Source organism: Oncorhynchus tshawytscha, linkage group LG32, assembly GCF_018296145.1.
Source record: "Oncorhynchus tshawytscha isolate Ot180627B linkage group LG32, Otsh_v2.0, whole genome shotgun sequence".
Classification (NCBI taxonomy): Eukaryota; Metazoa; Chordata; class Actinopteri; order Salmoniformes; family Salmonidae; genus Oncorhynchus; species Oncorhynchus tshawytscha.
Genome location: NC_056460.1, coordinates 7,134,199 through 7,149,781, shown reverse-complemented (window position 1 = coordinate 7,149,781; position 15,583 = coordinate 7,134,199). Strand labels below are relative to the sequence as shown.

General features: G+C 44.3%; 1 protein-coding gene across 6 annotated transcripts in view; it reads left to right on the top strand.

The window, feature by feature from the left end:
• Positions 1–331: 331 nt before the first annotated feature.
• Positions 332–15,583, top strand: part of LOC112230365 (ubiquitin carboxyl-terminal hydrolase 34) — a 59,778-nt gene continuing 44,526 nt past the window's right edge. For all 6 annotated transcript variants that reach the window (XM_024396628.2, XM_024396627.2, XM_024396625.2 and 3 more), the window contains exons 1-7: positions 332–674; positions 6,598–6,685; positions 7,856–8,450; positions 8,782–8,832; positions 13,314–13,463; positions 13,856–13,923; positions 15,238–15,430. In XM_024396628.2, the coding sequence (XP_024252396.1) occupies positions 632–674; positions 6,598–6,685; positions 7,856–8,450; positions 8,782–8,832; positions 13,314–13,463; positions 13,856–13,923; positions 15,238–15,430 (1,188 nt within the window). In that variant the 5' untranslated portion in view covers positions 332–631. The remainder of the gene's footprint in view (positions 675–6,597; positions 6,686–7,855; positions 8,451–8,781; positions 8,833–13,313; positions 13,464–13,855; positions 13,924–15,237; positions 15,431–15,583) is intronic.

Sequence of the window (15,583 nt, the reverse complement as noted above, 5' to 3'; positions counted from 1 at the left end):
CATTTTCCATCAAATTTATTTTTGAAATTTCAAATTGAGTTCTCAATGGGAAAGCAGATAAAAAGCCATCACTTATGCATGTGAAAACAGAATCCTAGTCATTACTGAAGGGGCCACCTGGCACATGCCCTGTGTATCCTTCCCTCACCGGGGTAACCCGGGCCAGATAATCGAATCCCCTCAGTGGCTACTGGCTGGTGCTCTCTTGACTGCTGCTTGTGAATGAAACGCCATTTGTAAACAGTTCTTGCTGATGGTGTAACCGCGAGACTAGCGGAAAAAGACGAACAAGGCGAAAGAGACAACGGAAAGTTACGAATTATGAACATGCTGTGCCCCCACCCCTTTTCAATATGGCTGCGGTATCTACACTCTCCAGTAACGCTCCGATTGGATATTGACTCGACTGAATCTTAATGCCTCTTACTTTTTGACTTTATCAACGATATTTAGTATCAAATTCAATCTGAATCTATTACTCTCCCTTATTTTATTTAATGCATTAGCAAACCTTCACCAACCACTACGTCGGGCCTTTTCCCCCAAAACAACCAGGTGCCAACAATTCGTATCCATCAACAATTTCCAATGGTTTGACTACACTTTTCCTTTGTTATTTTCTTAATGAACGATGTGTGAAAACTGCGCCGAGCTGGTGGAGGTTTTAAATGAAAGTAAGTGAAAAAAAAAAATTAAATGTTTTGGCCGTAGTGGTCCCCTAACGCTAGCTAACGTTAGCTAAGTCAGGCTACCTGATGGAAGCTGGACAGCTAGCTATCGTACCCGGTTCTCCACTAGCCAGACAGCTGCCAATGTAAGGCCTTGTCTTGAATTAATGATCTGAATGTAAATGGAACCTTGTCTGCAACTTTGAGGCCTGTCTCTGTCAAATCGCTGCAGGATGAAGGGGATGCCTGAGCAGATTTAACTGGCTTGTTAGCTAGACGAGATTCGGAACATAATTTAACTTAGTTAGCTAACTAATTAGATTGGGTTGATGCCATTGTATGGTAACTTGGTTAGCTAGCTAACAGTTTGGTTAACTGCCTGTATACATGTGGTTTGACATGTATTTGGCCATAACAAATGTTTGCTACACATTGCATGTGCCTTTTTTATGTCCGAGACGAGAGGGGTGGCTGTGGAAGTGGTTATGTTGTGCAGGCGTGTTCGCTCTTTCTAGCTAGCCTGTCTGGTTATGTTTGTCAGTTTCACGTTGACTAACGAGTTGTCCAACGTTAACTCACTGACTAGCCAGCTAGCATCAAAACGGACTGATTAGTTTTCATGTTTGAGTTGACACAAGCACTGTAATATAATTTTGCCAGATTACAAGCAAATGTTTAGCATTGTCGGCTAACGTTAGCTGAGTAATATGGGGTCACTAGTTTATTTACGTAAATACATTAAGCGAGCAAGCTAGCTAGCAAGCTAGGCATGTAACATATGCCAACTATGATTCATTTGAGTTTTTGTTTGCTAGTTAACTATTATAAACTTGTTATTAATACAAATCAAATGTGCCTTCGAATGCCATTGGATGTATTTCCTAGTTAAGATTAAAATGGACAGTATAACATCAGAACAGATTATTTGCTAGCTACGATGTAACGTTAGCTAACTAGGCCATATTGCTTTCATAACGGGATATGGGAGCGAATTAACAAAGGCCCATTTTTTGGGGGGCTACGTCTCTTGTTTCCTCCATTGCATCTATAGCTAGTTATACGTCTATGAAATTGCAATGGTTTGTATATGTAGAGTGTACTTGTTTTGCCTAGTTAGCGAACTGAATATGGGAATGCATTGGCGATGGTAGCAAGAAGACACTGCTGACAGACAGTCTGCCTTATGGACTGGTGTACTGTGCTTCTTGCCATATGAGTTGTTTGCCATCAATAATATGGGATTTTGCATTTTAATCTTAATATGTTTGTTTACTAGTCAGGATGTCTTGTGAGTTTTACACCTATTTTCAGTCTGATATTAGTGACTAAGCGTATGATTTGGTGACTTGGACCAGAGGGGAGTAATCGTTTTTTAAATTGTCTCCATGTTTTGGGAGGACATCCAAACCCACATGGTAAAGCAGTTGTGTGTTGATTATTGCAGGACCCCTTTGAAAGGGGCATCATGATGCTGCTGCTCAAAGGTTCTTTCATCCTGCCAGTACACATTTAAAATAAACTAGATGAATGGAATATAACATAACCTATCCCCTCTGCAAATCTGTTATTCAAATGAGCAATGAGTATGACACTTTAGGCGCTCATTCATTTGGTGGTTTGTAGGCAAATTACAGAAAGAGAAATGTAGCCTTACTTAAAGGTTCTATACATTTCCTTTGGCCTATAATCAGTGAACACACTGATGTATTATTAAAGTGTGTGGATGAGTAGGCCTATGTCACTAGTGTTCTAAAAGGGCCCCCTTTTGTCTTTTGAGCAAAACACCCTCTCTCTGGCCCACATGTACGTCTATCAACAATAATTCTGAAATGGCTAGTAGGCCACACAGTAGTATGTTTTCACAGTAGAGCTGCTGTTTTATGTGTGACGGGGGTCTTCCCTCTGTTGAGCAAAACAGAGTACACCCCTGTGTGAGTGTTTGTCGGCACCAGGCTGCCGCCAGTAGAGGTGTGAGAGTCTTGTCTGGAGCGCCAGGCTGTGAGACTGGCAGCCCCATGTGTGTGAGACTGGCAGCCCCATGTGTGTGAGACTGGCAGCCCCATGTGTGTGAGACTGGCAGCCCCATGTGTGTGAGACTGGCAGCCCCATGTGTGTGAGACTGGCAGCCCCATGTGTGTGAGACTGGCAGCCCCATGTGTGTGAGACTGGCAGCCCCATGTGTGTGAGACTGGCAGCCCCATGTGTGTGAGACTGGCAGCCCCATGTGTGTGAGACTGGCAGCCCCATGGGTGCATTCACTAGGTGACCCCTGACCCCAAATTTGCTGTTGCGGTATGCATGATGCCGGGAATCTTTTGTGTGTGGCTGCATGCATGCAAGGGAAGTGAGGGATTTACTGAGGGAATGAAGGGTTTCAACCTGCTATTGAATATGCTGTGCAAGTAATCCTGCAGGGTGGCAGGTAGTCTCGCTGTTAAGAGTGTTGGGCCAGTAACCAAAAGGTCGCTGGTTCGAATCCCGTGCCAGCTAGGTGAAAAATCTGTCGATTGCCCCTTGAAGAAGACGCTGCGAATTGCTCCTTTAAGTCGTTTTGGATAAGAGCGTGTGCTAAATGACTAAAATGTAACATGTGACTGCCATTGTCAATCTCCACACACCCTGCTTTAAGTTGCTGTCTGGCACTCCACACACCCCTAGCCTAATACTAATCCATTGATGTAAAAAGACAAACTGACCCTAGATAGGCACCTAAGCCAACTGACATTACTTCTACCAACACAGGCAGTTGAGCACAGCAGAGCCCTGCTGAGAACTGCTGAGTTGTAGGTGTCTATTTTACTTCTCTAATGTTTTTGTTACAAGCTCAAAGCTTTGCTGTCAGAACAATGGCTGGGATATCCAGATCGTCTTATCTGGGGATGATCGCAATGTTTTTGGTACAGGCCACTGAACACAATGTCATGGATTGTTTTATGAAGGGAGCTGGGAATTTTGGCCGAGTCCAGTTCAAGATAGAAAAAAAAAGAAAAGTGGTTGAAAAGGGAATGAAGGCAAATACACAGTTGGGTCAGAGTTAAGACAAGTTGCCCTGGTGAACTTTAGAACCCTGTTTGTTGTTTCTTCATCTCAAGAACAGACCCACTTACCTAGACACTAGTTCCACTTTATGTTTTCTGTTTCTCTTGGTAGCGTTTTGGCACAACTCCAATTTTCACAGTGGTTGTTATTATGCGCTATGCATGATAAGAATGTGACATTGAGGCCTAGGTCAGTCGGGTATGGAAACTTTGTCACAAAGTTTGCATGTAGGCTGCGCCTTTTTTAAATGACACTTATCCCTCAAACATAACGTTCAATATTCAATGTATAGTTGATTTCATTAGTAATTTATCTTAAACTTTTAACTTTTAGTTAGTAGTGAAGAAAAATAAGTAGCAGTAACTCTTCAAGTATTCCAAAACAACCACAGGTGCTCTTGTTGTGAAATAGTACTAGAAAAGCCCAACAAAAATTGGGTCTGAAGTGGCATAAGAAAAAGTCTAACATGAAGCACTCGTGTGGGTTTGCAAGTTAAAAAGCCTTTAATTTGTGGGCTAAGTCATTTTGCGTATCAGCTAACGCTTTCATCGGGGTGTCCTTTTGCTTTTCTTGTTAGTAGCCTCGGCATGTACGCCAATGGGAGGCGACAATATGGTCCGTTTTCTCTTTTTCTGAGAGCAGAAAATAGGCTGTTGGTACAACAACAACAGATCTGTGGGTGCGGCTGAAAATGATGCGTTACAAATGCAGCCTCCCCAGTGTCACAAATGTTTTTCATTTACACCAATGACTTTGAAGACACAAGTGCTTTGGGTTTGCGGAAATAATATAGGCAATGCTGCACTTTCCACAGAAATGTTAGAGCTGAACTTTTGACACGGCAATAACCTTCCATTGGACATGCCTTGCCCCACACGTCGCTTACATTTTGTTTTGAGACTGTGTATTTGTGTGTCACCAATAGGGATGTGCATGGTTTTACGAATGTCTTAAAGGATGTTAGTATTTGAATACTTGTGGGAATACATTTTTGCATCAAGAAAATGTATAAGCCTATTTTAACACAGGCATTTTCTAAATTTAAATATCCATGTGACATTGTTTCATACAAGGTCTGACATTTCAAATGATTAATTTAATAAAAACAACTGTTTAAGTTTTTATGACTTGCCCCATTTAAAAAAGTCCGGTAGCTATCTGGTAGCCTTCACGTGTCGCTTGTTGTTTTATGTTGGCCAATCAACGAGGCTCAATGTGTAGTGAGTGTTCACTACACATTGAGACGGAATTAAATTACGGAAGTGAAATTATTTGGCTACAACAAGCAACCAATAGGTAGGCTTTAGTTTTATTGAATGGCGTTGGGGAGAGGGTGCTAAATGTGGCCTAAATTAGCCAAGCTACCTATTGTTTTTGTAGGCTACTCCAGTCAAGACGGGCACTATTGCATGGAATGATAAATAACATTGCCTGCTACAAGTTAGCTCGTCTAGGCTGTAGCCAGGCAGCGTCTCTCTCTCTCTGGCCGTGTCTAGACTTGACAGTTCATGCAGATTTAGTATTCTGATATAGAGTTCTGATTTATGGAATTCCAAACATGCCATGCGCCTGCACCTACATTTAAATGTGTCTATGGTGTCCGGATTCCCTTTTCCAGCTCTATATTCAAATGCCAGTATGCATTCTAAAAACTGTGGACTAGGCTATATATGATACAGCAACAACTGATGGCAGTAGCGAACTAGTGTTGCACACGAGCCAGCTAACCTCTGTAGCTAGTCAAGAGCAAGCAACACAAACGGGTTAGCATAACTCCAGCCCCAAAAAATGTTTTTGTATTTGATTTATTTCATTGTTTTGATGTCTTCACTATTATTCTACAATGTAGAAAATAGTAAAAAATAAAGAAAAAACCTTGAATGAGTATGTGTTCTCAAACTTTTGACCGGTAGTGTATTTCCTCCAGCAATATAATGAAAAGGTGCCTCTCGGTCCCAAAACACACGATTTCTGGAGACTTGTGGGAGGAGTGCTTGCTGATAACATCGCACACTGTATGCGATTTTGGCAGCCTGTTGACGTCCAGACTTAGGAGAAATCGGCACACAATGCGTCCCTGACCATCTCCTGAAGTGGTCAGCCAGATCTGAACACCGTCAGACCGCAAAGTGGCTTTTCAATGTGATCTTCGTGTTCTGATAGCAGAAGTCGCATGTAAGTGTCAAGTGTAGACACGACCTCTGCCTGTCTGCTCGCTCCCATCTCACCGGCATTTCCAAGCAGGAGCAGCGATAGAGCGCCAGCCTCTTTTTCGCACAGCAGTGCTCAGGTTAAAAACGTTAGTATATTTCTAATATCCGGATACCGACGACAATGTCTGATACTATTCAAATAGTGAAATGTATTTCTACCCCCATTCCTATTCACCAACACATAATACAGTAGCTGACTTTATTTTTAGCCTGTTGTACAAGCCAATGCTGCTTGGGAAGGCATTTTGGTGTACCTGTTAGTGGTCGGCGATGGGGAGCCTTGCCTGGCGCCGTGCTAATGTGGTGCTGAGGCACGTTTCTCACCAGAGGCTTGAGACTTCCATGGGTCAGTCTCCCATCCAGAGTAGAGAGACGATCATCTCTGTTCTCCTGTTGACCAAAGGACCGTTCGCATTGCGCCTCCGGAAATATATTTTGTTGTTGTTGAAGCAAAGTGTCTGACAACCACCATTCCCTCTTCAACGGTCTTGGATAATGCCTAAAATATTTGCATTGCAATTTCAGCTTCCTATGTGTGCAATTTTCTAGCGCATGGCCACTATATAGGCCAGTAGCCTTTGAACAAGCAGTGTGGGTCAAGTGTCATGTCCTACACTTGCCTTTTCCATGTACATTGAACTATACTCACCACCTTGTCTGTTCTCTCTCCCCTCCAGTATCGGATGCAGACAGCACTGAGGGCCTACAGCTGAAGAAGGAGCATGCTTTACGAGTCTTCAGCTACATCAGCTCATGGACCCAGAGGTCAGTCTCCCACTCTCCTCTGTTCCCCGCATTCATTATTCTTCCACGGATTCGTCCCAAATGGAACCCTGATCCCTATTTAGTGCACTACTTTGACCAGGTGCCCTTCTTTTGACCCCTATGTAGGGAAAAGGGTTTCATTTGGAACGTAGACCGTTAATATTTAAAAGGGGAGGATATCCGCTCCTGGATAAGTCGGAGGTCATTATCAGCCGTGAATTCATAATTTATTACTAGCGCCAAAGGCTAACCAATGTGTTTTAAGTGTAGCTTAGCATGTAGGCTCGCTAAGGTCACCAGAGGACAAGTAGGTCATAATAGGTTTTTTGTCTTGCTTAGTGGTCGTTTTATTGTTGTTTAGCTAGACGTGTGCGTGCCTGCCTGCCTGCCTGCCTGTGCGGAGAAGAGCCTTGAGGAATTATTGACCTTTCCTAGTAGTTCTCCCACTCTCTGAGATCAGGGGGAAAAGTGCTTGACTAATCAGGGAAACTTGACTGAAGGCAATCTTCTCTTTGTGTTTCTGATTAGTGGGATCCATCATTTGTGTGGGATTCTTCATGTGTGTTAATTGGTTGCTGTCTTATGAAAATATATTGGGGGGGGGGGAGAATTTCTAAAATAGGATGGTCAGTAATATAGTCAGACATGGGTTTTAACATTACGTAACTGTCAAAAGAAACAGAATTCATGAACAGAGCTCAATAGATCAAGGGCTTCATTCAATCAAATCCTCCAATGAATATTCTGCATTGTTAATACAACTAAGTCCTACTTACATGTCTTATTCAGAAAGTGAGTGAACTGAATATTTTCTGTTGCAAGTACCTAAAACTAGGCTCCTCTTGCTATTTTATTTGAATATGGGGAGAAAAGTATTTTTCTATGCCTTATTCGCTTCAATGCAAGTTTGATTGAATTGAGCCCGTAGATGAGTCTCTCTAAAGCTGGCTGGTTGTTGAGGCCAACACAAGCAGAAGCTACAGTTCACTGCCGTGTGGACCGTGCATTGCCTTTTTATGGTTCCCAAACGTTTTGATTCTTTGACCATCCAAATGGAATGAGTCAGCCTCGAACTGTGACCCCAGTAGGAGTTGAATGCGACTCACTGGTGGGTCTTCGTGATTCGTATTTCACACAATCCCTCTGGCCACCCCTCCTTTCCCTCCACAGGCAATGTCTATGCTGCTTCAAGGAGTACAAGCACCTGGAGGTGTTCAACCAGCTGGTCTACGCCCTCATCAACCTGGTCATCGCTCAGGTCACCAGCCTGAGGGACCGCCTCTGCAGCACCAACAGCCAACGGGGCATCACCGACACCGGGGACAGGGCCGCAGGTGGCCCGGAGGGGCCCGGGACAGAATGGGGAGGCGAGGGAGAGGGTGGAATAACTGGAGTAGGGCCACACCCCCAGCAACCGCCCTCCTCGCCTGTTGAGGACGAGCCGCTAAATGTGGAGAGGGACTCGGCGGAGGAGGACGCCGCCGGGGACGCACCGGAGCAGAACCAGAATAACAACAACCAGAACCCAGTCCAGGGGACAAGCAAGGCCCAGCAGGAGGCCCCCAAGCCAGAGGAAAGTAGTAGTGGTATTGGGGCGTCTGAGGCTGGAACTAGCAGCAGTACAGACAGCCAGGCTCAGGAGGACATGTTTGATTCGTGGAGCACAGAGGACCGGGAGAAGCTGCTGCTCTGCGCCGCCAAGATTTTCCAGATCCAGTTCCCACTGTACACGGCTTACAAACACAACACACACCCCACAATAGAGGTAATGGAATGACACACCCTGATACAACACAATACATACCCAAACCCCACTGTAGAGGTAAACGAATAACATGGTTCGCCCCTACGCAACACCCACCCCATCAAAGCATTAATGGTTTAATATGTACCGCCGACACAACACACACGGCACCATAGAGGTAAAAGCGTAACATGCGGCCATACACACAACTCTATTATGGAGTCAGTATTTGTCTCCATGGGGTACTTAATACTTGACAATGACATTGGTGTCATCCTGTTTTAAAATGTTCTCTAACATTTCTCAGTGTACAATATACTCGTCATACTTTCTTTTTGTTTCCTTTTTCCAGGACATCTCTGCTCATGAAAGCAATATCCTCGGCTCCTTCTGCGACATGAACGTAAGGAAAACACAATACTCAATCTGCCTGATTGGGTCTAACTCTTTACAGCAACATCTACGTCTCTCAAATGGCACCCTATTCCCTTTTTAGAGTGCACTTCTTTTGACCTGGGCCCGTATGGCTCTGGTCAAAAGTACTGCACTATATAGCACTATATAGGGAATAGGGTGCCACTTGGGCTGCATCCCATTGCCTTAATGTCTGGGCTGCCTGTTTGACCAATTGCCAATCTCCTCCTAGTCCCCTCTCCTTTCTCCTGTGGTCATGTTACTCATCTTAGTGATTTATGACATCTTGGGTCTATTTATATTTTATTGGGAAGCTGCATGAAAAGTGGCATGCCCAGAACCCAACAGCTATGTCCCATTTAGGACTGGGATAGTAGGGAGGCAGGACTCTGAACACTGTTCCCAGGTTGTTGTAATGGGTTTTCACTCGAGGAGGTTTGGTGTAGATTTGGTTAACAATAGGTCCTAGAATAGTTCTCCCTCAGGGGTCCAATTACAAATGTTTCCTTTAGGACTAGGGGAGACAGAGGGAGAAGGCTCTCTAAACACTGATCTCAGGTCCCTCTTGTGGTTTTCAGGCCAACGTACACATGAGGTGTGAAATGTGTCTGCAGTATATTTCGAGTTTTTATTAAATTGAGGCTCATTTCCACCTCCAAGTACTGTCGATCTTTTCCCGGAGTACAATCATTTGTCTCAGGGTAATTTAATAACTCCCCAGCTCGTCGCTCCACCATATTAAACAGTGGGTTAACTGCTTGTTCATGGGCAGAACGGGGATTTGAACTTGCAACCTTTCGGTTACTAGTTCAACGCTCTAACCACTAGGCTACCCTGCCGCCCCGGCAGTGAAAGCCGGGGCGGCACATACATGCACTTAACCAACAATGCGGTTTTAAAGTGTTTACTCATGAGTAAAAAAAAATTATAGAAAAAATAACATAATAAAAGAATAGGCTATATACAGGTGGTACCGGTACAGAGTCAGTGTGCGGGGGCACAGGTTAGTTGAGGTAATATGTGCAGTACCAGTTTGGACACACCTACTCATTCCAGGGTTTTTCTGAATTTTTACTATTTTCTACATTGTTGGAAAATAGGGAAGACATGAACACTATGAAATTACACATGGCATCATGTAGTAACCAAAAATGTGTTAAACAAATCTAAATATAGTTTATATTTGAAATTCTTCAAAGTAGCCACCTTTTGCCTTGGTGACATTTTTTATCACTCTTGGCATTCTCTCAACCAGCTTCATGAGGTAGTCACCTTGAATGCATTTCAATTAACAGGTGTGCCTTGTTAAAAGTTCATTTGTGAAATTTCTTTCCTTAATGCGTTTGAGCCAATCAGTTGTGTTGTGACAAGGTAGAAGATAGCCCTATTTGGTAAAAGACCAAGTCCATATTATGGCAAGACAAGAACAGCTCAAATAAGCAAAGGGAAACGACAGTCTGACTGACCATCATGTCTTAAAGTAATGACAATCTGGAAAATTTCAAGAACTTTGAATGTTTCTTCAAGTGCCAGTCGCAAATACCGTCAAGTGCTATGATAAAACCTCTGCTGCAGAGGTTAAGTTCGTTAGTGTTTCCAGCCTCAGAAATTGCAGCCCAAATAAATGCTTCACAAAGTAACAGCCACATCTCAACATCAACTGTTCAGCTGAGACTACGTGAATCAAGTCTTCATGGTCGAATTGCTGCAAGGAAACCACTTCTAAAGGACACCAATACGAAGAAGACTTGCATGAGCCAAGAAACACGAGCGATGGACATTAGACCGGTGGAAATCTGTCTTTTGGTCTGTTGATTCCAAATGTGAGATTTTTGGTTTCAACCGCCATGTCTTGGTGAGACAGAGTAGGTGAATGGATGATCTCCGCATGTGTGGTTCCCATGTGAACCGTGGGGGTGTTTTGCTGGTGACACTGTCTGGGATTTATTTAGAATTCAAGGTACACTTTAACCCGCATGGCTACCACATCATCCTGCAGCAATACACCATCCCATCTGGTTTGCGCTTAGTCCCACTATCATTTGTTTTTCATCAGGACAATGACCCAATACACTTCCAGGCTGTGTTAAGGGCTATTTGATCAAGAAGGAGAGTGATGGAGTGCTTCATCAGATGACCTGGCCTCCACAATCACCCGACCTCAATCCAAATGAGATGGTTGAGTTGGACCGCATAATGAAGGAAATGCAGCCAACAACTACTCAGCATATGTGAGAACTCCTTCAAGACTGTTGGAAAAGCATTCTAAATGAAGCTGGTTGAGAGAATGCCAAGAGTGTGCAAAGCTGTCATCAAGGCAAAGGGTGGCTACTTTGAAGATTCTCAAATATAAAATCTGTTTTGTTTAACACTTTTGGTTACTACATGATTCCTTATGTGTTATTTCATAGTTTTGATGTCTTCACTTATTCTACAATGTAGAAAATTGTCAAAATAAAGAAGAACCCAGGATTGAGTAAGTGTCCAAACTTGACTGGTACTGTACATATAGGTAAAGTGACTATGCATTGATAATAGAGTAGCAGCAGTGTAAAAATGTGTGTGTGTGTGTGGGGGGGGTCGATGGAAATAGTCTGGGTAGCCATTTGATTAGCTGTTCAGGGGTCTTATGGCTTGGGGGTCGAGGCTGTTAAGAAGCCTTTTGGACCTAGACTTGGCACTCTGGTACTGCTTGTCGTGCCTTGCGGTCAGAGGCCGAGCAGTTGCCATAACAGGCGGTGATGCAACCATGCTCTCGATGGTGCAGTTGTATTACCTTTTGAGAATCTGAGGATCCATGGCAAATCTTTTCAGTCTCCTGAGGGGGAATAGGCATTGTTGTGCCCTCTTCACGACTGTCTTGGTGTGTTTGGACCATGATAGTTTTTTGGAGATGTGGACACCAAGGAACTTGAAGCTCTTAACCTGCTCCACTACAGCCCCGTCGATGAGAATGAGGGCATGCTCGGCCCTCCTTTTCCTGTAGTCCACGATCATTTCCTTTGTCTTGATCATGTTGAGGGAGAGGTTGTTTTCCTGGCACCACACTGTCAGGTCTGACTTCCTCCTTATAGATTCTCATCGGTGTTGATCAGGCCTACCACTGTTGTGTCATCAGCAAACTTGATGGTTTTGGAGTAGTGCTTGACCATGCAGTCATGGGTGAACATGAAGTACAGGAGGGGACTGAGGACGCACCCCTGAGGGGCCCCCGTGTTGAGGATCAGCGTGGCAGATATGTTGTTACCTACCCTTACCACCTGGGGGCGGCCCGTCAGGAAGTCCAGGATCCAGCTGCAGAGGGAGGGGTTTAGTCCCAGAATCCTTAGCTTATTGATGAGCTTTGTGGATACTATGGTGTTGAACGCTGAGCTATAGTCAATAAATAGCATTCTCATGTAGGTTTTCCTTTTTGTCCAGGTGTGAAAGGGCAGTGTGGTGTGAAATAGAGATTGCGTCTTCTGTGGATCTGTTGGGGCGTTATGCAAATTGGAGTGGGTCTAGGATTTCTGGGATAATGGTGTTTGCTGTGAGCCATGACCCACCTTTTTAAAGCACTTCATGGCTCTAGACGTGAGTGCTACAGGTCGGTAGGCATTTAGGCAGGTTACCTTTCTTGGGCACAGGGACTATGGTGGTCTCCTTGAAACATGTTGGTATTACAGACTCAGACAGGGAGAGGTTGAAAATGTCATTGAAGACACTTGCCAGTGGGTCCGCGCATGTTCTTAGTACACGTCCGTGCGGCCAGATTAATGTTGACCTGTTTAAAGGTCTTACTCACATCGGCTATGAAGAGCGTGATCACACATTCGTCCAGAACAGCTGGTGCTCTCAAGCATGCTTCAGGGCTGCGTGCCTCGAAGCGAGCATATAAGTTAATTAATCTTGTCTGATAGGCTCCTGTCACTGGGCAGCTTGTGGCTCTGCTTCCGTTTGTAGTCCGTAATAGTTTGCCAGCCCTGCCACATCCGTCGGAGGTCATAGCGGGATTTCTTATAAGCGTCTTTAGCTCATTGCGGATATTGCATGTAATTCATAGCTTCTGGTTGGAGTATGTACGTACGACCACTGTGGTAAAGACGTCATCGATACACTTATTGATGAAGCTCCCTACTTATCTGGCACACCAGTCAGGCTTAAGCAAATGCTCAAAGATTTCATAAACTATGTACCCAGCTCTGGTCTGCGTACTCTTTCCTGAATAGGCTGCAAAAAAGCCATAATCTCTTCTCCTTCATGAGATGGTGTGAAAGCAAATTCCCAGTATACATCCATCCACCATATTGCTTTCAATCTATAGTTCTGATAAACCAAAAGGAGATGAGGGTATGAAACCACTTGAAACCATTAAGTTGCACCAATCACGCTAGTCTCTTCCACTATGATTTGCGATACGAAGCCAAAGTTAGTTTTCCACTTCCGTGTGGACAATAACGTTGCATTGACCTTGTTTTTCCCCATGACCAGGATGTGGAGGTCCCCTTGCATTTGCTGCGCTATGTTTGCCTGTTCTGTGGCAAGCACGGCCTGTCGCTCATGAAGGACTGCTTTGAGTCAGGCACGCCGGAGAGCCTGCCCTTCCCCATCGCCCACGCCTTCATCACCATCGTCTCCAATGTGAGTAGGAGTTGATCCCAAAATGGCACCACAGCCCACTTGGCAGCCGCCCAATAAATGAATCCAGCCACCCAACAAATTAATCCAGCCACCCAACATTGCAGCCCAACCCAACCGCCTAATATTTAGCCACCCAATCCTGGACATATTTACCACTACCTCCAAATGCTGTTTCAGCTCCATATGCAGATGTTGTTGATGCAGTTTCTATGTTATAGCACAGCTGTTTCATTTGTGAATGCTCTCTCCGTCAGTAATTGCAGTGAATAATCAGTTGTCAGCCAGCTCTGTTAAAGTGGCATCCGTTTTTAGGTTTTCCACTGCTTCTCACACATCTCAAGGGATGTCGGTCTGATTCCAATTCTGTTTGTTCTCTCCACACACACACACAGATCCGAATATGGTTGCACATTCCCGCCGTCATGCAGCACATCATACCGTTCCGCACGTATGTAATACGGTAAGTTCACACTCTCCATATCAATGAAACTCTTTTGGTGAAATCTCTATTTACTTCAGAGTGAGGATCATTAAGTCTTCGTTAGTTTCTCACCGCCAATGAGTTTTCACTAGTGCCTTGAAATCCCTATTTAGGCATGTGTCAATACAGATTGAATCACAAATATTTTATTGAATATAATGGTTAATGTTAGTCATGCCGTTTTCCCCATATCAAATACAGCTCTATACAATATGGCATCCCATACGTAGTAGTGGTGAAAAGCGTAATGCTTTTTTTCCTGCAGTCATTGTAAGAGAATAAGAAAATGGGGCAGAGAGAGGAAAGGAGAGGAGAGTTGCTGTTGCAGTCGGAGCTCCTCTCGTCAGAAATGGCCCAAGGGGCTGTTTGAGATGCATATTGAATTTGTATACACAGTGCGGTGTTGTTCAACTCGCCCGCCACTTTCCAACACAATCAAACGCACTTGATAGAGATGCTCCCCTGAATATTGCATGTAGTATTAGGGGGACATTATGCAAATGGTGTAATCCAGCATATTGGCAGTCGATTAGCATAAATCAAGGATGAATTAAGTGGATGCTCTTACAAAGCAAGCATATTTTTGTATTTGAGTTGAATTTCAAAATTCGGTCAGATACTTGACTGTATATATTTTTTTTTCTGGATGGAAAGCAATTACAACTGAGAGCCCTCTCTTGCTATGCCACCAACTGGTGTTGCTAGGAAGAGCTTCCCTCGCCATGGTAACAGTGGCCAGTGCTCCAGTCAGCTTCTCCTCACATGACCTTGGAGCAGCCAGACATCTCGCAGGCCTCGTCATACCTCTGTCATGTGACCTGGGTGGGCTGGTTTAACTGGTCCTGATGTCCAAATGGAACATTCCTTAGTCATTTTGATCCTTAGTCAACGAAGAATGATGAAATGTGAAATTCTGACTCCAGTGCATTGACACCTTATAGCGTATCACTCCTTCCTCCTGAATTGAGCACAATGTTTGTTTTTCTCAGAAGTTATTAAAAAGATACGTACTGTATCTTATTGATCGCAAAGACTCAATTCTCATTGTAGCCAACTATTGTCACGGTGCTTCTCATCGGAGTGTTGCAGCCAGCCTCGATAGATGCCCCACACTTAGTCCTGACTGTTTAGTCTCATTTGTCCAGTCATTATGTCCAACATGTCTACCATGTCTTCTACTTTTTAAAACTAAACAGAACAAATTAAAAGTATTTCCTAATGAAGAAACTTCCTGGGTTAAACAAAGTTAACTCAATTCACAAGTAACTTCTTTCCAAATGTGTCCCTCCCCAGGTACCTGTGCAAGCTGTCGGACCAGGAGCTGCGTCAGAGCGCTGCACGCAACATGGCCGACCTGATGTGGAGCACGGTGAAGGAGCCGCTGGACAGCGCACTGTGCTTCGACAAGGAAAGCCTGGACCTGGCCTTCAAGTACTTCATGTCCCCCACGCTCACCATGAGGCTAGCCGGCCTCAGCCAAATCACGGTGAGACTCGCACACTGCCGAGTTGCTTGCTCTTTGGGAGGAGTCTAGGCCGGGTTACTGTGAAGCACGTTGTGACAGCTGTTTTGTTTTTGACACAGGTGTACATTGTTAAAGCTTCACTAGGACTTTCAGTTTAATGTAACTAAGACTTTT